This window comes from Yamadazyma tenuis, chromosome 1, assembly GCF_029203305.1.
Source record: "Yamadazyma tenuis chromosome 1, complete sequence".
In the NCBI taxonomy this organism is placed as follows: Eukaryota; Fungi; Ascomycota; class Pichiomycetes; order Serinales; family Debaryomycetaceae; genus Yamadazyma; species Yamadazyma tenuis.
This window is the reverse complement of record NC_089461.1, coordinates 2,377,821-2,402,563: the sequence shown is the minus strand read 5'-3', so window position 1 is coordinate 2,402,563 and position 24,743 is coordinate 2,377,821. Positions and strand designations below refer to the sequence as shown.

Sequence of the window (24,743 nt, the reverse complement as noted above, 5' to 3'; positions counted from 1 at the left end):
GCTACATTTGGCCCTGGACATGGTGGGTCTATTTTAGAGGTATACAAGTTTCCAAGTATGAAACCAGTGAAGCGGAATCTTTTAGAACCGCTTTTCATCCGGGTGCTGGGAGCTAGTGCATCTCCAGACGGTCGGTATCTTTGTGTGATGTGTTCAGACCTGACAATCAGGACATATAAAATATGGGGCAATGGCAGCAACCAAATGGTCCATAATGGTTTCGACGTGTTTGAAAGCAGCTTGATACTGCTTGCGGAGGGGTTGAACCATCCTTCACCCGTCATTAGATAAGAGTTACGGTAGCTGCAAAATTCCTCTTTAATTGGCTAATAATAAAGTTGCAGCCGATCATCAAATTATCCGCGCATGGTAGGCACTGCTGTTTCCTTGAAATCATCTCCTTTATCTTATTCTATACCAATGTCAGCACCTTTAATTAACCGGTCGTTGACCACCATCAGAACTGAGTTGGAGTTCCTCCATGACTCTGAAATCATCGACGAACAGTTATACAACAAGTTGATCAACGCTCTCCCCCATAAATACCAAAATGGCATGCAGCCATGGGGAGTAGAAAAACTTGAATCCACAACTGGTTCCACCGACAAGTTGGCGGCGGAGCTAGAATCAACTAAGATATCTGCACCTCCCAGTGAGCCTCCTTCACGGTCCTCGGCCTTTCAAAGACCCCAAGCTCCAAAGCCTCTTGGATTCTGTACCGTATTATTCGATTACCAAGCTCAAGAAGCTGACGACTTGAACTTGAAAAAAGACGAGAAGGTCGCCATAGTGGATCACTTGTCCGAAGATTGGTGGAAAGGATACACTAAGGACCAACCCCAACGTATCGGTGTTTTCCCCAGCAACTATGTCAAGTCCATTAGTGAATCGGAATTCAACATTTCTGCATCACCTGCCATTATTGCTCCTCCGAGCTCCAAGAACGAAAAATCTGAGTACAAAGCCGAAGACTATCTGTACCCTGCCCCACAGCAACAGTACCATCCACCATACCAAGCACAAGGCTATTCAGCACCTCCCCAATACCCTCCTCCCACCACCAACTTCTACCAGCAAGCACCGGAGCAACAGCAGCAGATGGTTCCACAACAAGGAGGTAACGACCATCCACATTTGCGTAAGTTTGGAAGCAAGTTGGGAAACGCTGCTATTTTTGGTGCTGGTGCCACTATTGGAAGTGATATTGTGAACTCTATCTTTTAATTAATCCTAGTCTATGAATATAAATCTGCTGATATGTTTTATTACTATTTACAAAGAAGAACAAGACAATTACTTACGCCCGTCGGTGACCGTGTTCAACAACAACGTGTCGTTATCCAACATAATTCTGTTGGGAGAGTTGGCCAAGATCCCGGCGATTTCTCTTGCGGTATCCAATCTCTTCAACTCAACGTAGTCCTTGGACTTTTTGATGGCTTCACCAATCAACTGGGCAGACTGAGCTTCACCCTGTGCCTTGACCACCAATTGTTGTTTTTCTTGAATGGCCTTGTCCACAACGAAAGCTGCTCTTTGAGCATCTTGTTGGGCAATTTGTTTGGCTTCAACTGCAGCACTGAATTCAGGGGAAAATGTCATGAACGTCAACGACACATCATCCAATAATATGTTGAACTTCTTGGCACGACGAACCAAGTTTTCCTTGACCAATCTTGAAACCTTTTCTCTCTGGGTGATCAATTGAGAGGCATTAAATTGAGCCACCACCGACTTCAACACCTCGTTGACAATCGATGGCAACACCTTCTCATCATAGTCAACTCCCAAAGTTCTGTAGATATCTGGTAATTGGAACACGTCAGGCTTGAACAACACTCTACAAGTGATATTCACCATTTGCAAGTCCTTGGTACCAGTTAACGAGGCCACATTTCTTGGTTTGGCTCTCACATCATACACAATTGGTCTTTGCAACCAGGGCATTATGAAGTGTGTTCCTTCGGCATAGATCCGAGGCTGGACACCGTTGACCCGCGAATAGACGATGGCTCTTTGACCACCATCCACATTGAACAAAGCGTTCTGGGCCAACATAACCGTACCCAAAAGTAATAAGCCTCCGATTCCAGCAGCGGCAGCGAAGGGGGGACGGGGTGGCCCACGTCCAGGCAGGGCGGCTGTCGCTGCCCTACGTCTCAACTCTTCTTGTAATTTCTTCCAATTCTGATCACTCATATTTCGATGGTGTTAACTGTAGTTTTTTTTTCTGAGGAGTTTGCCTCCATCAAAAACCTGATGCGAAAGTGTCCATTGGGTGCGAAACCGTATGTTTGCGAAGCACTACATTGCAAATGAGTACATTAAAACTATTTGGTCATTAAGTCAACAAGTCAACTATGATGGTACCCCCTCATACTCGGTTTTATTGTGTTCGTTAATTTTCTTCTTCCAGAACCGTTTTCTATTTGTCTGAATCGGATTGACTCTGAAGATCTTCTCGAGCAGAAGAAGAAGGAGCACCACCACCGCAACAACAAAACTCGGTGCAATTAACCCAGCAAGGCCCTTCGTACTCACGGTCCGTTGGTACGGACAGTCTGCGTAGGGGCCTCCGGTGACAAAGCAGTTTATGACGGTGATATCGTTCACATCTATCCAAACTGGGAAGTCGACATCACTGGCAGCAATGGCCTCCATCAAGGAAAGCATCTCCATGCTCAGCCGAGAAATTCCAAACGTATAGTCTTTAGGACAGCCCTTCTCGGCGTCGAAGTACAGCTTTTTGACGTTTCGAATGATCCATTCGGTTGGATTATCTGAGTGCTGACAAGCGAACGGGTAAGTATCGTAGCAATTTCCCACATACCAGCCATGTTCATAAACCAATACACATCTCACAGCCTCGTTGTCCTTTGACTCGTCATCCATCGAGTAGTTTCCCTCCAGCTTCACATTTGCCAGTTTAGGACTCCATGCCCACAGGGATAAGGGAACGTAATGGTTTATAATTTCTCCAATATTATTCTGGTTGAAGTCATCGATGGAGTAGGTAGAAGAGTTCAATATTGGAGAATATCCGCATCGAATCATGGCCCTGAACTTGGTATCATCAAATGCCAGCGTATCATCATCGTAGGCATATCGAAAATGAGTGTCCAACGACAATCGTTGGAAATCCGTGCCACTATCAATATTGCTGGAATTCAAGTAGTCATCCACACATGTCTGTACAAACTCCAGATCTGCCATGGAAGTAAGGGTGAGATTCACACTTCCATTATTGATGAAGATGGTCTGATTGTCACTAGAAGTATAGTTGTACCACGCCGGGTTCAGGGTGACTTCGTCATAAATCACCGCCACCGTTGCTCTCTTGAGGTCTGTGAATATGAACTGTTCGAGGGAAGGAAACGTTTCGTCCGACTGGTTATAAAAGTACCTATCTTCTTCAGAAGTAGATGCTCTGAACGTCTTTAAGTCTGTAGGAGTAAATAAGTATGGCCCCAAAAGCGACATTGTATCACTCAAGGTGGCGTTACCAAGAACGTTATACGGAGAGCTGGTCGATTTGTAGATCTTGTTTAAGTCCACGGTGGAGTTAAGGGTTCTCTTGGGGTATGTAAAATGGTTCAAGCGGTACAATATTTGCAAGTAATTAGCATCCATATTGGTGTTTGTCCCAGTTATGAAATCTCGTATTTCTGCCATCAACGTGCTGGGCGTGAAATCGGGTTCACACTTATAGGTTTTGCCATTCCATTCCAAGTTGTGGATGGTGGATATAGATGTTGAAGTCTGGTTCAATGGGAAGGGAGCAGGACATAGCTGCCACTTGGAAGTGAAGTTGTTGTAGTAGAGATCGATGGTCAAAACCTCGATGCCCATGTTCAAGAGACCGTTGAAAGAGGGCAACGCCAGCGTTGAATACCCGTACTCTTCAAATACCAAGGCCTTTACTGATACTCCAAACTGGGTGCTTTGGTCGATGGGGATTGAATACGATACATCTCTCTGGGCTCTTTGTTGTACCTGGAGGTCGAACGAACGAGTGGGCCAGTTTTCAAGGTCTGCTATCACCAAACACACCTGTACTGCTGATAGCAATAGTATTCGTATCAAATATAGGTTCATCTTGAGTGATATCAAATTCAGGTAGTCGCGGTACTCACTTTAAATTCACATAAACAACAGAGATGGATTCCACCAAAACACATGCTACGGAAGCTATACTACATGGTTTGAACTTGAAACAACGCGAAGCAGTGACTTCAACTCCTCACGGAAGGCTCCAGATTATCGCTGGCCCTGGGACCGGCAAGACAAAGGTGTTAGTATCGAGAGTGGCCCACTTGATATTAGCTGCAAATATTCCACCAGAGAATATCATAGTCACTACCTTCACTAAAAAGGCGGCTAATGAGATGATAGAAAGACTCAATCCTATATTTCAGGACTCGGACATTGACCATACCAAGATTTTGATAGGAACTTTTCATAGTATTTGCTATAGAATTATCAGACGTTATGGTGCCAAGCTAGGTTTAAATAACTTCACTATTGCTGATGACCGTGATAGTCTGCTGATATTACAAGATGTGATTCGAGACCTTGATCCCAGTGATATTAAATACTTGGAATCATGCCTGGAAGAAGACTTGGCACCATTCAAGGGTAATAGTGCTGATTCTGGTAAGTACCATGGATTCGAGCCAAAACTGTTCAGGAGACAGATATCTAAACTCAAATCGTCAGGTATATCTGTGGTCTCTTATAAGAAACAGCTGGCAACTAACTTTGTGCTACTGTTTGTATATCAGAAGTACCAGTCGAAATTGGAGAAGGAGTTTCTACTTGATTTCGATGATTGTTTATTACTGTGTCACTTGTTAATCAGCAGGTATCCGGTATTGAACTTTGTTCAGCATGTGTTGGTAGACGAGTTTCAGGACACTAACGAGATACAGCTCCAATTGATGTATGAATTTGCTCGAGGCCACTCTTCTAATCCTCTTTTTCAGCACAACTTGACTATCGTGGGAGATCCGGACCAAAGTATTTATGCCTTCAGAGATGCCCAGTCGATTAATTTCAAAAAAATGAAGCATTACTATGATACCAAGTTGCAATTACCATGCAATTCAATTCTCTTGAATGAAAACTACCGTTCAACTAGCGATATTTTGATCATCTCAGAGTCAATTATGAGACAACAATCAGATAGGGCTTTGAAAAACCTAAAATCCCAACATATAACATCTTTCAAACCCGTTCATAATACTCTTGGATCTGCAGGAACGGAGGCTAGGTGGATTTCATATCAAATAAATTACTTGAAATCGCTACCCAATGAGATATTTAAGTTTCTGGATATGGCCATATTGGTACGTTCAGCTTTTCAAACCAGAGCTATTGAAAATGAGTTTGTCAAGGCAAAGATTCCATATCACATGGTTCGAGGAAAAGCCTTCTGGGACAGAAAAGAAGTGGTTGCCATCTTAGACTATCTTCGAGTTGTTGCAAACCCAAACGATCGAATTGCTTACATCAGAACTCTTGCGTTTCCAAAAAAAGGTGTAGGAGAAAAGACATTGGAGCAGATCAACGATCACTTGAATAAGTGTGATTTCAAGAGTAACACAGTTCACTTTTACTTACAAGATATGGTAATGTCCAAGAAGTCCAACAAGATTTCGTCTGTTATTCAAGAGCACCTCAGCTTAATACACCGCTTCCGCTTGCGAATGGCAGATATGGAATGCAATAAGGAAAGGGAAAATCTTTTAGAGAGTTTCTTTCAGGATCTATACGTGGAATCGAATTTGAAGAAAGAATTTAGCACAGATGAAGATCGAGAAGGTAACATCATGGAAGTCCAGAGACAATTGATGGAGTACATTCCCAGAGACGAGGAAATCAACTTGTATATTGGCGGTAACGAAGATGAACTTATTGAGGACGACCGAAATCACTTGAGTAAGTTTATCACTTCTATTGGATTGTATGAGACAAGTGATGATGAAGACCAATCGGAAGACAAGCATGGAAAAGTCTCTATTTCGACTATCCATGGCTCAAAAGGGTTGGAATGGCCCATCGTGTTTGTCCCCGGGCTTTCAGAAGGATTATTGCCTAGTCGTTTTGTACTTGAAGGTGGATCTGAAGAAGCTGTGAACGAAGAAAGGAGATGCTTTTATGTGGCCACCACCAGAGCCAAAGTGCTTTTGTTTCTCACTTCGATAATCGACTCTGCTGATTCCAGCCAGACATGGATGAAGCCCTTGACGAAGAAATCACGATTCATCGATAAGGTCTGCAATTCATGTTCTGACAGTCTTGAATGCTTCAGGGAGCACAACAGATTGAAAGAGCTATATGCTATCAGAGGAATAGATACCCCTATGAAAGAGAATTTCGACTTCGATCTCTATTCCAAGAGCTACAAGAATATGTTGCAGCCATATCTCAAGGATAGAACAATGACATTAGACCCATTTAATTATACCGAAGAAGCTTCCAAGGCACTTGGATTCACTACAGCCAAACACCAGTTTGACCAAAAGCATATGTATGAGCAGATCGTTGAAGCCCGCAAGAAACTTCAGGCGAAGAGAAAGAAACCCACCAGTATCACGTCTATGCTAATGAAAACCCTGTTCAAACCCCACAATATCACTCCAAAGTTGGCTGCTTCCAGCTCTAGCGCAACCGCTTTCAAATCGACTGCCCCAAAGTACAACTACTCTGGTGCTGGATCAGTGGCTCATTCTGCCCCCAGGGGAAAGAAAGCACCAGCGTATATCGCCACACGAAACAAAACCAAATGATGTGGGCTTGTTCTAAGGCACCAGCCTAAAGTCGATGAGAGTGAAGAATAGATTTATGACTTTGATCAATGAGATGTTAACTAAATCCTTTATTTTATGAACCTACTTAGTGATCTGAAAAGACCAAGGAAAGCTCAAGTGTGTGGTCTTGTCATCATCCACAAACTTTGTGGTGGCTGAGTAACTTCCCCTGGCCAACATTCCTGAAGGAGCTTCCACCTCCGGGAAACTACGCTCATAATAAGGCTTATCGGTGGTGTTTGGCGCGTAAGACCCCAATGGCTCTTCCAACTTGTCGACCCGGATCCCGGCCTTCTTCACCGAGTGCAAGTACTTCAACCCAGTGATTATTTCGTGTTGGACTCGAAATTGGATGTTCAATTGATAGACGGATTTCTCCTTGATACTGAACTTTATCTCCTTGTTCAACGTGTTTCCTTGGGAATCTTCCAAATCTATCACGATGGGCTTCAACTCCGGTTCGTCTGGGAACGTCAAAGACATCTGGACGATCACCACTTTTCTTTTGTCACCAGCCTTTACAGGGTACGCGTTACCATCAGCAGTTAATCCCAAGGAAGCTTTCCATTTAGCCAAACTTTCATCTTCAGCATCAAGGTTTGTGTATTCCTCAATGGTCTTTTTTTCGCCGACAACGTAACCTTCGATGGATTCGGGCACTAAGTCGTCTTCTTGTGGATTGGACATCGTGAGAAGATGAAGACGTAACTAGTTAATTAAGTTCGAGATCGCATTCACACCGCCGCGCGACTTTTGCTAGACGAAATTGCAACCATTTACACCACAAACTATAATCAACAGCCACTTAGACAATCAGCTCTTGCTCCACTAGTTAAATACGATACCCTGCTGCAGAAACATGTTTATTTCTATACTCTGCCTCAACTTCATTTGTCTTTCTGTTTACTCTGTGCGTCATTGGACCCATGGTAATTAGACGAGTGTCTCTTTGGTTTGCGCCGGTTGTGATTGGTATCGGGGATGATGATATACGGATTGTTCAAGAGTTTCCTCTCGGTTTCTTTATCGTATTGCACCCCGTAGTTTCCATACACCGGCATGGGAATGAAGTATGCTGGAGCGTTGGAATAATGGCCGTAGTTTGTCTGATAATTTGTCTGATAGCTCCCTCCCGGTATTATTGGACAATAGCTTGCTGGAGACATCATCTGAGGTGCTGAATACTGGCTCATAGTGATGGGACTTTCCAACGGCGTTTCAGGCGGATACCTTTGATCGTACACACTTCGGTGGAGCTTGTCGAAACTAGTGTTGGAGCTGTAGTCACTTTCCGTACCTTCAAACTCACCATCAGACCCCGAGTCCGAGTCGTCATCCTCTTCGTTGTCCTTCTGGAAGATCTCCTGTCGTATCTTCAAATATAGCGCCTCCCTTGTTTCTCTATCATCGTGGAGTTTTCCACTATCCTCTTGCAAAGAAGTTGGAGTTGCACTTCCGAGAGAAGAGGTGGTTATGCTAGAACTAGATTCCGTTCCTTCTGATTTCATGATCCGCCTGGGCTTTAGTATCCTTGCAACTTGCTTTATATCAGGATTGGAATTGGTATCTGCCACCTTAGGAGGCAGGCTGGGATTTAAATACACCTTTAGCGTCTTCTTCTTTCCCAAGGAGATATCACTAGAAATGACACCATAATCGACATCCTCCGTAGGGCCCACACTGATGCTGCAGTTGGCAAGATTCCAGTGCAGTAAGCTGTAGTAATTGCAAAGCTGATGACCCAAGAGCCGGAAATATGAGTTGATAAGGATATGCGGTCCAATAATGTACTCCCTGTTGGTATTGGTAGATAAGCTGCTGATGAACTTGATGAGGTCAGTCTCTAACTTGAGTAAGAACGTTCGTTCCCGACTCTTCTCTAGTGCACTGGTGATAGTTTCTGGAATTATCTCCATGGCGATGGTACTAAAAGTCTTTCTATATCATTTAAGATGAGTATCGAGTATCCGAAAAAGCTGCAGCATTCGCATTAATTCTCTCACTCTTTATTTCGAGTACCACAAACTTGTTGATTCACTGATAGACTCTCTGATACCATGAGTGCGGATGATGTATGTATAGATCACATGAACTGAAGAGTATACTGGCTAATTCTACCGTGGAATGGCTGTAACAGTGACCACCCTTCACCTAAACGTTGTACTAACTGCCTCAGATTCGAGCCAAGAGACTTGCAAAGTTGGGATCTAGAATACCTAATCCCACCGCAAGCACCTCTGCTTCCAACAACAACCCTACTGTTGTTCCCGAGCTGAACGAGCTACCAGTACTGTCCGAACCTGAAAAGAAGAAAGTATCGTTGGATACCACTCAACGACAGAAGTTGCCATCCGTTCAACCACCTACCCCAGTTCCCAAACCAGTGGCCACCGTGCCACCAGAACAGGATATCGCCAATTGGTTCACTTTCCATTTGAAAGATATCTTCAAGGTGAGCCTTGTGCCTTCGAAAGACTTGGTTTATGTCGAGTCGGTAGCTCATGAATTGCAAGAGTCAGGACGGCTCGTTTCTGGTGATGATTTGGAGTCGATTTTCATGGAGGTTTTATCCGAATTAGGTGTCCCCAGACCTTTCAAGACGACAATTGACTATTTGTTCCATATCTACAACGAGTCGTTGAGGTTGAGAAACCGGTTACTGAAGAAAGAACCAAACTTGGAGAAGAAAACCGCTCTTGTGCATTCAATCACCCAGTTTTCGTGTAACTATGGTTATATTTGTTTCCAGGTTGGTGACATGTTTATCAACAATGATTTGCAGTCGTTAACCAACACTTTCATCAATTCCTCGAGCACGATGTCTGGGTTCTTAACTGATATTGTCTATGAAAGTATCGAACAAGATGGCTTGTTAGATATGTTGAACCTATTGTTTCCGGCCATCAGCAGTCAGTTGGGCCGGATCAACTTGCACGACCCCTCATACAACAAGTATTTGGTCATATTCAAGACCTTGGTTGGTATCAAACAAGTTGCTGCGGTATTTTCACAGGTGGTGGGATTCAAACCGCCTAACCTGGAAGAAGGTTTGGATTTTGAATGTAAAACCTTGTTGGGTCCCTTACTAAGGTTGTCTCCTCTTGCTGACAAGGTAGGTGTAAGTTATTTCGGTGAAGGTTTTGATGATAACAACTTCACCCGGATCAACTCGGCGTACGATTCGATAAACGTTGAATTCAAATTGATTGTGGACCAATTGTTTGAAATTGTCAACAAGTTGATCAGAGGATCTCCCGAGACTAGAAACCTGGTGATGAAATGGTTTGCCGACTTGGTGAATGTCAGCCATTTGAGAACTGGTAGTCATTCAGACCCTGCCAAATTGGCAGGTGATGGTATCATGTTCAACATCTTTGTTATCTTGACCAGATTAAGTGGACCATTCTTGGAATACCCTCTTTATTCCAAAACAGATAAGATTGACTTAAACTATTTGGTTAACAAACAATGTTTGGTTGATTTGAAGGAAGAAACTCGAGTCAACTCCACTCTTGCTGAAAGTGGTGAATATGTTGAAAGTTTCCTGTCCCAGGAAAAGCCTAACTTCATATCTGACTGTTTCTATCTTACTTTAACCTACTTAAATTACGGGGTTGGTGGGATTTCCGTCAAATATGATAAGTTGAAGAACCAGATCAAGCAGTTGAAAGAGAGGATTGCAATGATTGAAAACCGGCAGGTTCCACAAGGTACAAACCCAATGATGATGCAGTTTCTTGGTCAGCAGTTACCAACTTTGAACAAGCAGTTGTCTCTTCTCAACATCAAAAAGCACACTGTGAAAGCCCTTTTCAATTCAAGGGACCTTCAGCTTGAAATCTTTGATTTCATTGTGGGAGCCACTGTTTTCATTACCAAAGTCATTGACCCATCTCACCAGCATCCTCAAACAAAGCTCAAAATTCCAATCTTCAAGATTGATAGAGTAAGCCAGTTGGATGATCAAGACTTCTTACGAACCAAGTGTCCATCTCCCTGGAAGTATTTCCCTGAGTTCTTTTTGGAAGGTATGATTAACTACTGTAAGTTCACCACTCATTTCAGAGGTTGTCCATTGGTGAGAAATGATCAAAAGCTCCAATTGTTCATTGAATTTGCAATCATCTTGATTCGGTGTCCTGAAATTCTAGGCAACCCTCACATGAAGTCCAATATCATAGAAATTTTGTTCATTGGTTCATTGCCTATGCAAGATGGTAGTCCTGGGTTCTTGGCTGATATTTTCATCTCCAACGTCTTGGTTAGGGACAACATCTTGTACTCGTTATTGGATTTATATGTCATGGTTGAGAAAACCGGTGCATCATCTCAGTTTTATGATAAGTTCAATAGCAGATACTATATATCTGTGATTTTGGAAGAATTATGGAAGAATGACGTCTACAAAAATCAGTTAACCAAATACTCCACTAGCAATATCGAGTTCTTTGTGAGATTTATCGCTAGAATGTTAAACGATACAACCTATTTACTTGACGAAACGTTCAATGAGTTGAACTCAATTCACAATTTTCAACAAGAAATCAAGAGACGGCAGGGAGGTCAACCTGGTGATGAGCAGGAATTTGGAAGTACGGATGATCTTTTAAAGAACTTGCAAAGTAGCGAGAAAAAGGCTGAAAGTTACATGGGATTAAGTAATAAAACTATGGAATTGTTTAAACTATTCACCAAACATGTCCCTAGAGGATTTATGCTACCCGAATTGGTAGATCGGTTGGCAGGTATGTTAGACTATAATCTTGAGGCAATGCTTGGTCCTAAAGCTTCTAACTTGAAGGTTGAAGATCCTACCAAGTACCATTTCAATCCCAGAGAAATTTTACAATCTTTGTGTGAAGTTTACTATAACTTGGCCCATGAACCTGAATTCGTTAAAGCGGTTGCAAGAGACGCTAGATCATTTAATGTCAACTGGTTCTACAAAGCCGAACGAATTCTATCCACCAAGACCATGACTGATTCCAAAACCATTAGTCGATTAGTCGAGTTTGCAAAGAATGCCGAAAAGCAGAGGCTTGAAGATGAAAATGACGAGTTGGAATTAGGAGAAATCCCCGATGAGTTCTTAGATCCATTAATGTTTACGTTAATGGAGGATCCGGTGATCTTACCAAGCTCCAGAGTAAGTATCGATAGGTCAACGATTAAGGCGCACTTGTTAAGTGATTCTACAGACCCATTTAATAGAGTTCCATTGAAGTTAGAGGATGTTCTTGATGATTTTGAGTTAAAGGACAAGATTGAAGCATTTAAGCGTCTGAAACACAATCCTCAAACTTCAACTCCGATGGAAATAGATGGTTAGTTAAGAGAATTTGCATTGGTAGGTAGTCAAACACATCTAACCCTCATGTTCATGGATTAAATATTTGTATATTTCAATTCATTATTATCTAAATTATTTTGCAATACCGTATAATTACATGATTTAAGCCTTGATGGCAAAAGATCTCTTTGGGAAAGTGGTCTTTTGTTTTCTGGCCTTGTCAGTGATTCTGGTAGCTTCGAACTTAGTTAATTTTCTTCTGATGGCTCTGGTCTTCTTGGCTCTCAAGTCCTTTGGAAGGTACTTCTTACCTTGGTAGAAAGCTCTGACATTTTCTCTTTGGTTCAAGTTGATGATAGTCAAAACTCTGGCGATGTTCTTTCTAACAGTGTGGATTCTTGGCAAAGATGGTTTTTGTAATTTTTGAACCTTCAAGTTAGCCAATTCTTGTTTCAATTCAACCAATTGGTTTTCTAATTGTTCCTTAGATTTGGTTCTTAATTCATAAGCTTTTAATCCGGCCTAAAGTAACTGTTAGTATAATGAACGGCTGTAGATAGTTGGAGAAGGCAAACTGAATGTTATTAGGATGATATAAAAATTTGAATCGTCATATTGATGTGTGAGTTGAAACATTCAAACACGGGATCCTGGGGACTCAGCGTGGCGGGAAAGCTGGAAAATGAAAGTGTTACGCTTGTATATCACAGTTCTGGTGGTGTTGCTTCTTATTCTCCACTAGTATTACTATTGGAACATACCATTTTCGATAATTTAGTTAGATACAAAAATTCAAAAATTTGAATGTCAGTAGCTAGAGATGCTCACTGAAAAATTTCCTGAGAGGAATTACACAAAGACGGCGAGAGCGCGCAAGCAAAAGTCGTCACAGCTTGAGCTCGTGACATTTGAGGGCTGCGACCCTTGTTGTCTGGGAGATCACGGTTGCGTTGACGAGACGTTCGGTTAGGTCAAATACCTTTAATAAATAGTTAATACTTGTATAAGATTAAGAGATATACATACAAGAATACATCCTCATATATAAAGGATCAAGATTAAAGGATTTAACAAACAAACTGATAAAACTAAACGATTAAAAAGCAGACATTAATAATAGCAATATATTGGTTGAAATCCTAGATAATTTTAGATCCACGAATCTTTCAAGATCAAGACGAGTTCTTCAAGTTAGTAGACAACCATTCCAAACCTTCGTATAAACCATCACCAGTGGTGGCACAGGTGGATTGAATGTACCAAGGTCTTTGTCTGATAGAGTGTAAGCCCAATTTTTCAGTTATTTCAGTGGCATTCATAGCGTTTGGCAAATCTTGCTTGTTAGCAAAAACTAATAATAATGCATCTCTCAATTCATCTTCGTTCAACATTTGTTGCAATTCTTCTCTGGCTTCAGCAATTCTATCTCTATCATTGGAGTCAATAACGAAAATAATCCCTTGAGTGTTTTGGAAATAGTATCTCCATAAAGGTCTGATCTTATCTTGTCCACCAACATCCCATACAGTGAATGAAATGTTCTTATACTCCACAGTTTCAACGTTGAATCCGATGGTTGGAATGGTGGTAACGATTTCTCCTAATTTCAATTTGTACAAGATGGTGGTCTTACCAGCAGCATCTAAACCAACCATTAAGATTCTCATTTCTCTGTTACCAAAAAGGCCGTTAAACAACTTGGAAATAGATAAACCCATTTTCGTCTGATCTTACTTTGAATGTTAATGCCGTAAAGTTAGATACCAAAATAAAAATTTGGAAAGTTGGTGTGTTGTTTTTTTCGTGTCGACTTGTCTTAAAGAATAAAATCAATCAGAATACCGTGTTAATTAATCAATCAGTCAATTAATTCGAGTGTGTCAATTCTTAATTACACGATGTATATAACACGTTCAGGGTAATTCTTTTAGTTTGATTAGTTTAAAAGAAAACTTTCTGGCTTTAGGGGTGGAAAGTAATTTTTTTTCAAATCGACAAAGGGGCGGGAGCGAAACTTGTGAGTTGGAGCTTTTTGTGATTTGGCCCTGCACCGAATTTCGAATTCCTCGGCTTTGTGTCATGTTTGCCCCGATATACGCGTATTTTATATATAAATGGTTGCAACTGATGATCTCATTACACTACTCACTATAAATCACTTTCCAACATTAACCTTGGCCTTGGCGTAGTTCTGTAACGCCCTGATGAATACTGCATAGGTGATATCCTTATTATCGGGTTCCCAATAGAGTTCGGTGAGACGAATGTGCCATGGTGGATAGTCTTGGAGGTCCAAGTTTGGATTGAAGATAATCATCAAGTCGGGCTCCAGGCCCACCAATTCGACCAACTCGTCATTGATCAAGTCGATGGTGATGTCTTTGACCGACAATTCTCTATTAATTGCCAATTCGCTAATGGTTTTAGTGAGTTCCACAATGGTGGGTTTACCATCAACTTTGCTCAAAAGGTTGACGTACAAATCGATCGGCTTTTCGGGCTTGTTGACGAGAACCTTACTGGAGTGAGGGGATTTTATGCTAATGTTAGGCACGTACTCGGTGCCGAAGTAATTCTTGAGATTCTTGTTGATGTAGCGATTTAACTCCAAGTAGTAGTCGTTGATAACCCCGTTGTACTCGTAAATGCTCAACTCTTGGATCCCGGCACTGACACTCCAAGCGGTCAACTCACTAATGTCGTTGATGAGACCGTCAATCCCTCCGTTCTCCTCCTCTTCGTCCTTGAAATTGACAATGCAGCTTACACGCTTAGGGATTCTCGAAAGCTTGTTCACGTCATCTCGGATGATGTGTGGTGATTTATTGGGGAAATAGGTGAGGTTCAAGAACTTCAAGTGGATTCTCCGGCGGACATACAAGTAGTTTTTGTAGATGGAGATGATGAAGAAAATGATCAATAGGATGGCGTGGTTGAAATAAGTGATAAATAAATTGATGGTGGATGTGCTACCTGTACTTTTGCTGTCATTGGCAGCGGACGAAGAACCACCCCCGATAAACCGCCGGAGCTCGTCCACAAGCCAGAAGAACACTGAAACAATCCCTGTGTTCCTCAAGCTGTTGGGAGGATGTTTCTGGGCGGTGTCTGTGCTGACTTCTAGGGGCTTTACCACTTGCACTCGGGCGGTGGGTTTACGAGACACAAGACCGTCACCATTAGCTGGTAGGGCGGTGGCGGTGATGGAATCGGGGACGATAGCATCAGTGGCCACTGTCTCATCTGTATTCCCAATAGACATTCAGAGATTGGTGGTGCAAAAATGGTGGTTTGTGTGAGTAATGGATAAAGAACAAGTAGGTGATATATTCTTTGGCAAATTTGTGAGAATATATATTATCTGTTTTAGCCTCGCACTATAACGGCTGGAGCTGGAACTGATGGGACATGGAAATTTTACCAACCAACAAGTGATTCAGTCTCCGGAACCACCGCACTGCCTGCTTCTAAAGTTTATCGTTAATTCCTCTGCCAGCTTCTCCCCCTTCTCCCTGCCCTAACTTTAAACAAATCTTGGCCCTCTCCGTTGTAATTCTTGGGGAAAAATTTCTCAAAAAAGTAAAACTCGATACCACTAATACTGATTCAGATTCATGAGATATACAAAAAACGGTCCCGTTTATTAACACCCAAGAGCATCACATAACTCATATACATATAGGAAATGACGTTCAAGCCGTTCAGGAGAGTCCTGTATTTTCTAAATAACTTTTTCAATAATGATGACATAGAAGAGGAGTATATCAAGATGCGACAGAAATCCCTGTCCCTATCGGCGTTTATCGTGGGGTTGGTTGCCGCTGTTGGTGGCTTCTTATACGGGTACGACACAGGTCTCATCAATGATATCATGGAAATGAACTACGTGGAGCTGCATTTCCCCAGTAAACATAATGGATTTAACGTCCATGAACGGGCGTTGATCACGGCCATCTTATCACTCGGAACCTTCTGTGGCGCTATTGGCGCTCCTTTGATCTCCGACAACTTCGGACGACGCTTCTCCATCATACTAAGCAGTGGGGTGTTGTTCACCATCGGTACCGTCTTACAAATCGCTGCTTCCAATATTGCACTTCTATGTGTGGGGAGATTTGTGTCGGGAGTGGCGGTGGGAAACTTGTCGGCCATCGTGCCGTTGTACCAGGCAGAGGCGTCGCCCAAATGGGTCAGAGGCTCGGTGGTGTATTTGTACCAGTGGGCCATCACGTGGGGGTTGTTGATGGCCAGTGCCATTTGTCAAGGAACCAGAAAGATGGATAACAGTGCTTCCTACCGGATTCCCATTGGCCTCCAGTTTGTGTTCACGATAATCCTTTGTAGTGGAATGTTGTTTTTACCTGAAAGTCCTCGATTCTACGTACAAAAGGACAAATTGGAAAAGGCCTTACAATCCTTGTCTAAACTCCGGAAAATAGACGTTTCTGACCCAGACTTGATCGAAGAGTTGGTGGAGATCAAGGCCAGCTACGACTACGAGATGTCTTTTGGTAAAACAAAGTGGATTGACTGCTTCAAGAACGGTGGAGGTAGAAATAAGCAGGTGTTGCGAATGTTGACGGGGATGGGTGTCCATGTATTCCAGCAGTGCAGTGGTATCAACTTCATCTTCTACTACGGGGTCAACTTCTTTTCCAGCACCAAGATGACAAACTACTACTTGATGAGTTTCATCACCTATGCCGTGAACACGGTGTTCACGATTCCTGGGATTGTGTTGATTGAGGTCATTGGCAGAAGAAAGCTTCTTTTGGGAGGCGGTATTGGTATGACCATTTCTAACTTTGTTATTGGCATTACGGGTGTGGCGGTGGAAGATCCCAGCATCAGCTCCAAGATCTCTATTTCATTTTCCTGCTTGTTCATTGCTTTCTTTGCAGCCAGTTGGGGTGGGTGCTGTTGGGCCCTTACGTCTGATTTATACGGTATTTCCATTAGACAGAAGGCAATTTCCATCACCGTTTCCACCAATTGGATCGTGAACTTCACCTGTGCTTACATCACCCCGTACTTAATTGACACGGGAGCTCATACAGCGGCATTGGGCAGCAAGATCTTCTTTATTTGGGGAGGCTTGAATGCGGTAGGAACGGTTTTTGTCTACTTTGTGGTGTACGAAACCAAAGGATTACGATTAGAAGAGGTGGATTATATGTACAAGATTTGTCACAATCCTAGAGATTCAACCAAGTTCAAGTCCACCAAGATCTCGTATGGGTCGACGCCTCAGTCAGAAAAAATCAAGAACGAAATCCACCAGATGATCCCCGACACCAGTGGCCGTCCATCACCGGCTCCTTCCGAGGAAATCCTCAAAAACATGTCCAGCTCGGCCGGCTCACCCTCGAACCCTACGTCCTCTTCAAACCCCAGTGATGGTCCATTAGCAGGCACTAATGATATCACCATGGTTCCATACACCAACCCGTTGAGCTCACCTTCATTGTCGTCACATCTGGACAACGAAGAAGACGGAAGCCAACGACGGTCGGACTACGAGCAATATCTCAACAACTTCAAATCAGACTATTCCAAATACGAATCGTCTCAGACATCTGGCTCGATCATCTTCAACATGAAAAGCCATGACATGAAAAAAACCGTTATTGCGGCGCCATTCTTCGACTCCCCTCCCAGCGACAGTGACGATAGCGATGACAGTGTTGCCGAACAATAGAATCACCAATAACATTAACGACATTAACGAACTCTACAGTTTCAAAAGAAGCTGCGAATTAATATAGCTTGTAGGAGAAAATAAAGAAGCTGCGAATAATCATCTCATTTTTCCCCATGCAAAATCTCCCGCAGTGGCAAGCATGGCAGATAAATACCAGATTCATGAGTACATAAAGACCGGCAAGTTCCAATTGGCCGAGCAGGCCATCAACGAAAATCCGTCTTTGAACCTCATAGCTGATGATGACGGTAGGTACCCCATCCACTGGGCCTGTTCGATGAACCAGTTGCCATTGGTGAAGACGTTGGCATTCAAGAAGAATATCGATGTAGACGAGTTACTCGACCACAGCGGGTGGACGGCGCTACACATCGCCGCCAGCGTCGGTAACAGCGACGTGGTGGACGTTTTGATGGCATGTGAGCCGACTCCTGACGTCAACTTGAAAACTGGCCAAGGCACCACCGCCTTGCACTTGGCCATATCCAAAAAGAACTTAAATGTGGTAAAGAAGTTGGTGATCGAGTATAAATGTAAGGTCAATGAGAAGGACCGGAGCGGGTATACGCCATTGATTCGAGCCAGTAGTATTGGGTTAGGGTCGGTGGTACGATTGTTGAATGATCATAAGGTTAATGTCAACAGTACCGACCGGTACGGATGGACGGCGCTCCACCACGCAGCGGCAGAGGGCCACGGCGACGTGGCCAAGCTCTTGGTGGAATTGGGAGCCAATATTAATGCTAAGAATGATGAGAATCAACTGGCATCGGATGTGTGCGTGGATGAAAAGGTGAGAACCTTTATCTTTGGGTAGGGTCAGAACTGGGCCACAGGCCGGGTCCAACTGGCGGCAAGACCTGGTGCCGGCTTCGCTCGCAGCAAGGGAAATTTGCCGTGGGGCCACTCATTTACGGCTCCGGTGCATCTTTGCTATTCCGTGACCGAGCCGGAGATGCCGGAGATTGCGAAACCTACCTGACGCCGGACTGGGGTCAAGACTTTGTCACGCTTACTGACAGCTAAACAGAATCCGACAAAGTAATGTCTACCACTAGCAATTTCATATACAAAATCAATAAACCTCCGGTGATAGATTGTAGCAAAACCCAATAACTATTCCTATTCTGTCAGTGGTGTTGACAAATACCAGCCCCATTCCTAAAAAGGAGAGTATTGGCACACATATGGTACAGTGTTTCCAGGATGAATAACACACCTCCAATATCCGAATGTCGCGACTAGGTAGTTTTCAATTTCGCTCCTGTCAGTTTTCAATATCGCCAGTAGAGTAAGGTAATGACTTATGCACAGATCCTGGATATCGCGGTGTAAGTTTATGAATGACGGTTGTAAGGCCCCCTAATTACGTGATTTCATATATAAAAATATCGTGTATTGTATACTAAAAAAGACCTATAGAGTAAGTCTCAATGACTCGAAGAAAATAAATGAATTTCGTTCCAGCCTCGGAACGAAATTCGTGGTAGAAAATTAAAAATGGCGCACTGCAAACAAAGCAAAAAGCGCACACCGTAACAGATTAATATCGCATGGCGAGTTGATGAATATCGCTGTTGTACTAAATCAATATCGCAAGATGAAGTCGTTTTTGTCGTATAACGTGGACTAAAGAGGCTTCTTTTCCAAGCACGTAGAGAAGCAGTTTTGGGAGTGTTTGATACTATTTTGTATATATTCAAGTGGTACAGAATTTGCAGCCTCTTTGATACGCAATGAAAGAGTCTCTCTTTGGAGGAGCTTTTCCCTCTTCAACCTACTTTTTACTTGGTACCAGAATTGTTCAATTGGGTTTAACTCTGGAGAGAATGGTGGGAGATAAAGTAGTTTATAGCCCCTGGCCTGAATGATTCTTGAAATGCTTTGGTTCTTATGGATACTAGCATTATCCATAATCAAGTAAGCATTCTTCATAATAGGATGCCGGTCTAAGGTGTTCATTAAATCAAGAAGGAATTTCTTATAGTGCCCTGTAACGGTGCCTCTAGAGGTGTCTTGATTCTTTTCTTCATCAATCTTCCGTTTCTTATTCAGCGACTGGGCTTTTGGCTTCCTCAAACTCAATTGAACTACCCCGTGGTAGCAAACAGCGCCTAAAATGGTTCTGTTTTCTGATCTAGTGGTTGGTGTCTTAACTATAGGCGTTTCTCCTCTAGTTGCCCAGGCTCCGGAACGTTTCATGTTAATGTTGAAACCGGCCTCATCGATAAAAACACAATTGGAGCAATAGTCAACGTCAGAGTTTAATACTTTGGTTACAAAATCAAATCTTTCCTGGATCTTCTTCACTGAATTCCTTTCAACGCTCTCTTTACGAGCAACTTTGAAACTCATAGTGCATTCGTCTTTCAAAAAGACATGTAAGGATGACTTGCTGACCTTGAGATCCATGAAAGACTCACATAATCCTTCCATCATGTCGTTTATAGTGGAAGATGGATTTTGATCAATGAGTTCTTTCAAATACTCTTTATGACTTTCGTCAAGTTTAGATATGGCTGCCTTTCCTCTTGGCTTGGGTTCCGGTAACACCTTTTCTTTCGATTCTTTGTATTCCTTAACCCATCTCTGTGCATTCCTGGGTTTTATGCCCAACTGCTTAGCAATTGATGCAATAGAGCACCCTGGCCGCTCAATCCAGAGGTCGAAGAACTGTTCTCTATCTTTAGAACTATAGAGATGATAGTTACGGGTGCATTCCTTCTTTGCTTTCACAGGCTTACTGCCCTTAGGAGTCTTGTCTGGGTCATTACCTGGGTCATCGCCATTGTAAGAATTTGGAATCAGTCCCAGATTAGCATTATGTTCAAATTCCCTCCTTACCTGTTCACGATATTGAGTCAAATCTACTAAAGTCTCGAGAGGAACACAATCATCAATATCTCCTTGGTCAATTATTGGATTACCTGCTTCATCCACCATATTGTTGTCTCCATCGTCATAAACGAATTGGTATTCTGTTGTCGCTTCTGTCATTCCTGAACTGATCAATTGACGATATTCTATAACCCCCTAATACGATATTCAAATTTTTGAAGACAGCACTTTATAATACTTAAGGTGCGAATAGTGAAAACCTTCTGGTGCGATATGATTGTAAACGGGGCGAGAAATTAATTTACAGGGCTATGCGACATTTTTATCGAGCAGAGTACGTTAAACATTAGTGAAGAGAGCGTTATACAAAATATTTGGATCAGAAAAATCGGTGGTTCAAGTTACGACAGCATATGACTACAAATGTGATAATTTAGAAGCCAGATTGCGATATTATAAAAGTCAGAAAACGTAAATGAATATGTTTGGTTACGTTATTCAACTTCATAAACTGCGCTATTAATTATATGTGAGTTGCGACATTCGGATATTGGAGGTGTGTTATTCATCCTGGAAACACTGTACACAGGCTAATCAGCAACACAGGGAATTCTGGGACTATGTACCGGAAAATGCCTAAACCGGTAGGCGCCACATTGGTGCCGGCACGGAATTCCCTCATTAGGCCGCTAGCAATACTAGCAATTTTATTTATAAAAATGCTTAATTTGATAGTGAAATCCCTGTCTCATAGTTAACAAAGAGCGCATGTACACTCCCTTCAATTAAACCTACCCATTTGAAATCCTCACTACAAATTCAAGGCCCACTACAGAAAATTTCATAGTTTATATAACTTGTTCTTTCTGCCCAATTTATTAAAATCAACAAGAATTTACTAGTATCATGTTGGCCATTGGTGACGTTATATTGAGAGCCTTTAACTTTGTTATATTGGTCATTGCCTTAGGTTTGACCGGTTCGTTGGCCGCCACTACCTCTGACCACACAAACCCCCAAGTTAACTTTGCTGTATTTGCTGCTGCTTTTGGTCTCTTGACCTCAAGTGTCTATGGAGTATTTGCTTACTTGTTTGCCGCCTTTGCCTGGCCTTTGATTTTGGCGGTGTTTGACTTTTTGAACCTCATCTTCACCTTTGCCGCTGCCACTGCCATTGCTGCTGCCATCCATGTTCACTCTTGTTCTAATGATGACTACGTTGATGACAACACCATTGCTCAAGGAAGTTCCGGAAGATGTAGAAAGGCCCAAGGTTCGGTTGCCTTCCTTTACTTTTCCTTTGCTATCTTTTTTGTGTCGACGGTGTTTGCTTTCATCTCCGTTCTCAAGGGTGGTTTGTTTGGCACTTCCTCCAAGTCTGCTCCAAGAGTAGGTGTTCCAACCATGTCTCAGGCCTAAGTCCATTTTCTTACCACTACCCCCATACCCTTCTTGAATGCGACATTATTGGTTGACTCAAAATAAGTGGTGGTGGTATGGAAGTGTGCCTCCCCCTTTAGATAACTCCTTTATTTTGAATATCAGTGTTCTGTGTTTAGTGTATTATTTTGTTTTGTAAAAGTCACTTTTAGTCAATAAACTAATTTGAGTTAAGCCTACAATAGTATCTAGTCCATTACTTACGATTGCTGGGTGCTTTTAGTCATTGGGTTTGCACACCAGTGACAATCGAATTTTTCGCCCACTCCTGAATAATGACGAGCAATTTTGGTTTTCTCCGAGATGCCTGAGATGCGGGTTGGCTGCAACTGCGATAAATGAGTTATGTCTATTAAAATGCTACCTAAATCACTTTCTTCTCTTTTTCTCCTTTTCATAATCGTTCTTCTCTTTACCTTCGATGGTGGAAATGGAATTGACAATTTTAGACATCTTGGAGTGATATTCGTCGTACATCTTAATCTTCTCTGACAACCTTTCGTTAGTCTCAAATGCATTTTGCTTTCTAATATCTTTTAAGGTTTCCTTCTTTTCTTTCTTCAATTGGGCTCTCATCTTATTGACTTCTTGCTTATTCAAGTCCAAATCGTAACTCTTACCGGGATTGAAGTTCTCTTCGAATTTGGGTTGTAAGGTTTTGATGGCAATCTTTCTATGAGCTTGCAACACCAATGGAGTGAGCTTGATGTTGTGCGACAACTTGTTCAACTTGTCGATGACGGCTTGTAACTTATGCGTGTTGCCAACTTTCTTGGCTTGGAACCTTGATAACAACGGCATAAGCTGCTCGATAAAGTTCTTTAAACTCGAATATTCCTTGTATAACCCAGACATTCTATCAATGAGCTCATAGGTCTTATTAACATAGCTGACCTTGGGTTCTTCCACGAAGAGTTCGTCGAGCGACAATACCGATTCAGTGGATGTTCCATTAATACTGGCACAGGCCTTTAATATTTTGATCAAACTGTTGTTCACTTCCGGCTCGAATCGTTTGCTCAATCTTTGGTACTGTAGCACTGTATCAATTATGAAAAGGCACTGCCCCACATGCTTGAATTCGATACGACTCATGTCCTGTGGAATAAATGTGCTCAATATTTCGTTCATCAAAATCAAGTTTGGAATGATAATTAAATGGTACTTGTCGGAACTGGAGAAAATCAAACCACACAAAGCAAAGTAAACCAAGTCAGATTTTTCTAGGGCCTGAGCTCCAATACGTACTTGAATCTCCTGCATTTCTGCACGAAGAAACCCTACCAACTCTTCGTTGTACGATTCACTCAATTTTTTCAAGATTTTTATAAGCTCATCATCAGGCTTTTTGGTAACATATTTGAATAAGATTGCAACAAACTTGTTCATTCTATCCTTGTTACCTTCCTTCAAATGTGGTTTGTATGTTTTGATAATCTTGTTCACGTACTCAATGGGATCCTCTTCCACTTCTATCGCATCACTGAACTCTTCCAAGGTCAAAGGGAAAGAAACATCTTCGTCTTCGTCGTCTCTGTCTAATTCTTCTGCCTTTTCACTACTTTCCTCATCACTCTCACTTCCCCAAAACTGGTCGAGATCATCCCCTTCAGCATCTCTTTCTCCTTCCATTCGCTTTGCTCTCTCATCTTCAATCTTTCTTAACCTTTCGTTGTGTTGGGTCTCAAGCTCTTCTTGGGTTTTGGTTCTGTCTGCTGGAACAGCTCTCTTGTCGAACACCAAACCTCTCACTCTTTCATCATACAAGATGTCTTCTTGTTTCTTGTCACTAAACTGAGGACCATTCTTTGTGGCCTTTCCTGCTTCCTGAAATATATCTTGAAATTGGTCATCCAACGTATCGATTTCATTTTGGGTTTGTCTGAATACCTTTTGTCTTTCGGCTTTATGGAACTTGGACTTAGCTATTATTTCTTTCATGACTTCGGCCTTTGTTTTTCTGTGTCCTGGAGCAAGAGCTTGGGTTGGTTCTTCTTCCATGTCCATTCCAAATTCTTCATCGTGTGCCAATGTTTTACCGTCATGGGATAGCATGAACTCTGCTTCGTCGTCATCGTCCAGATCTTCATCACTTTCGATACTGAACTTATTACGTTTACTCAGACTTTCCCTCTCCTTAACAAATCTCTGTAACATTCTCTCTTCCTGACTTAATCCACTATTTTCTCCAAATCTTCTATCAACAAGTCTACTGTTTTTACCCTTCTGAGACTTGTGTAAATCATACGCTATCTTCAAGTTCTTGTTCATGAAAGAGTTCAGCTTTGTGGGATTACTCTTCTCTGACTCACCCATTTTAACGAACTTTCCGTTTTCTATAATGGTGACATCTCTCTTGACTCTATTGATTCTAGCATCAAACACATTGAACTTGGATCTGATACCTTGTAATATCTCTTCCTTGTCTGATTTTCTGCTCTCGGAAGGAGCCTTGTTTCTCTTGTTTCGAGACTTGGTGTTGGTTTGACCAACCAACCCCTTCGACTTTAACTCGGCCTTCAACTTCTTTAATTGTGATCCTGCCATGTTAACGCTTTGAGATGAGATGAGTTTTTTTCTTCGCGACTATCAGCACTAGAAATCAAGTAGGTAGATGAGTACGTATAGCGAAAGTACCAAACCAAGTTAATTCCAGTGGAAGAGA

General features: G+C 42.3%; 14 protein-coding genes across 14 annotated transcripts; 6 read left to right on the top strand and 8 right to left on the bottom strand. All coding sequences in view use genetic code 12, as the record gives it.

The window, feature by feature from the left end:
- Positions 1-420: 420 nt before the first annotated feature.
- On the top strand, positions 421-1,224 carry PIN3 (protein that induces appearance of [PIN+] prion when overproduced; the record flags this gene model as incomplete). The annotated part of the gene is made up of 1 exon (XM_006689027.1): positions 421-1,224. One exon carries the CDS (start codon positions 421-423, stop codon positions 1,222-1,224), a length of 804 nt encoding a protein of 267 aa, XP_006689090.1.
- A 69-nt stretch (positions 1,225-1,293) lies between these two features.
- Positions 1,294-2,199, bottom strand: PHB2 (Prohibitin-2, subunit of the prohibitin complex (Phb1p-Phb2p); the record flags this gene model as incomplete). The annotated part of the gene is made up of 1 exon (XM_006688529.2): positions 1,294-2,199. The coding sequence occupies one exon, from the start codon at positions 2,197-2,199 to the stop codon at positions 1,294-1,296; it is 906 nt and encodes a 301-aa protein (XP_006688592.1).
- Positions 2,200-2,358: 159 nt separating this feature from the next.
- MTC6 (Maintenance of telomere capping protein 6) lies at positions 2,359-4,095 on the bottom strand (the record flags this gene model as incomplete). The annotated part of the gene is made up of 1 exon (XM_006688528.1): positions 2,359-4,095. The coding sequence occupies one exon, from the start codon at positions 4,093-4,095 to the stop codon at positions 2,359-2,361; it is 1,737 nt and encodes a 578-aa protein (XP_006688591.1).
- A 62-nt stretch (positions 4,096-4,157) lies between these two features.
- srs2 (ATP-dependent DNA helicase srs2) lies at positions 4,158-6,788 on the top strand (the record flags this gene model as incomplete). The annotated part of the gene is made up of 1 exon (XM_066157596.1): positions 4,158-6,788. The coding sequence occupies one exon, from the start codon at positions 4,158-4,160 to the stop codon at positions 6,786-6,788; it is 2,631 nt and encodes an 876-aa protein (XP_066013693.1).
- A 102-nt stretch (positions 6,789-6,890) lies between these two features.
- Positions 6,891-7,496, bottom strand: RDI1 (rho GDP dissociation inhibitor; the record flags this gene model as incomplete). The annotated part of the gene is made up of 1 exon (XM_006689025.1): positions 6,891-7,496. The coding sequence occupies one exon, from the start codon at positions 7,494-7,496 to the stop codon at positions 6,891-6,893; it is 606 nt and encodes a 201-aa protein (XP_006689088.1).
- Positions 7,497-7,696: 200 nt separating this feature from the next.
- PSN45_001172 (uncharacterized protein) lies at positions 7,697-8,725 on the bottom strand (the record flags this gene model as incomplete). The annotated part of the gene is made up of 2 exons (XM_066157595.1): positions 7,697-7,884; positions 7,957-8,725. 2 exons carry the CDS (start codon positions 8,723-8,725, stop codon positions 7,697-7,699), a joined length of 957 nt encoding a protein of 318 aa, XP_066013692.1.
- A 141-nt stretch (positions 8,726-8,866) lies between these two features.
- UFD2 (Ubiquitin conjugation factor E4) lies at positions 8,867-12,138 on the top strand (the record flags this gene model as incomplete). The annotated part of the gene is made up of 2 exons (XM_006688526.2): positions 8,867-8,881; positions 8,986-12,138. 2 exons carry the CDS (start codon positions 8,867-8,869, stop codon positions 12,136-12,138), a joined length of 3,168 nt encoding a protein of 1,055 aa, XP_006688589.1.
- Positions 12,139-12,261: 123 nt separating this feature from the next.
- rpl35 (60S ribosomal protein uL29) lies at positions 12,262-12,863 on the bottom strand (the record flags this gene model as incomplete). Its single annotated transcript, XM_006688527.1, has 2 exons — positions 12,262-12,621; positions 12,861-12,863. 2 exons carry the CDS (start codon positions 12,861-12,863, stop codon positions 12,262-12,264), a joined length of 363 nt encoding a protein of 120 aa, XP_006688590.1.
- A 408-nt stretch (positions 12,864-13,271) lies between these two features.
- On the bottom strand, positions 13,272-13,817 carry ARF1 (Arf GTPase arf1; the record flags this gene model as incomplete). Its single annotated transcript, XM_006689021.2, has 1 exon — positions 13,272-13,817. The coding sequence occupies one exon, from the start codon at positions 13,815-13,817 to the stop codon at positions 13,272-13,274; it is 546 nt and encodes a 181-aa protein (XP_006689084.1).
- A 437-nt stretch (positions 13,818-14,254) lies between these two features.
- On the bottom strand, positions 14,255-15,361 carry PSN45_001168 (undecaprenyl diphosphate synthase; the record flags this gene model as incomplete). Its single annotated transcript, XM_006689019.2, has 1 exon — positions 14,255-15,361. One exon carries the CDS (start codon positions 15,359-15,361, stop codon positions 14,255-14,257), a length of 1,107 nt encoding a protein of 368 aa, XP_006689082.1.
- Positions 15,362-15,784: 423 nt separating this feature from the next.
- SNF3 (Plasma membrane low glucose sensor) lies at positions 15,785-17,797 on the top strand (the record flags this gene model as incomplete). The annotated part of the gene is made up of 1 exon (XM_006688525.2): positions 15,785-17,797. The coding sequence occupies one exon, from the start codon at positions 15,785-15,787 to the stop codon at positions 17,795-17,797; it is 2,013 nt and encodes a 670-aa protein (XP_006688588.1).
- A 142-nt stretch (positions 17,798-17,939) lies between these two features.
- NAS6 (putative ankyrin-repeat protein) lies at positions 17,940-18,617 on the top strand (the record flags this gene model as incomplete). The annotated part of the gene is made up of 1 exon (XM_066157594.1): positions 17,940-18,617. The coding sequence occupies one exon, from the start codon at positions 17,940-17,942 to the stop codon at positions 18,615-18,617; it is 678 nt and encodes a 225-aa protein (XP_066013691.1).
- A 2,927-nt stretch (positions 18,618-21,544) lies between these two features.
- On the top strand, positions 21,545-22,057 carry PSN45_001165 (uncharacterized protein; the record flags this gene model as incomplete). The annotated part of the gene is made up of 1 exon (XM_006688524.2): positions 21,545-22,057. The coding sequence occupies one exon, from the start codon at positions 21,545-21,547 to the stop codon at positions 22,055-22,057; it is 513 nt and encodes a 170-aa protein (XP_006688587.1).
- A 390-nt stretch (positions 22,058-22,447) lies between these two features.
- On the bottom strand, positions 22,448-24,625 carry NOP14 (nucleolar complex protein 14; the record flags this gene model as incomplete). Its single annotated transcript, XM_006688523.2, has 1 exon — positions 22,448-24,625. One exon carries the CDS (start codon positions 24,623-24,625, stop codon positions 22,448-22,450), a length of 2,178 nt encoding a protein of 725 aa, XP_006688586.1.
- Positions 24,626-24,743: the final 118 nt, after the last annotated feature.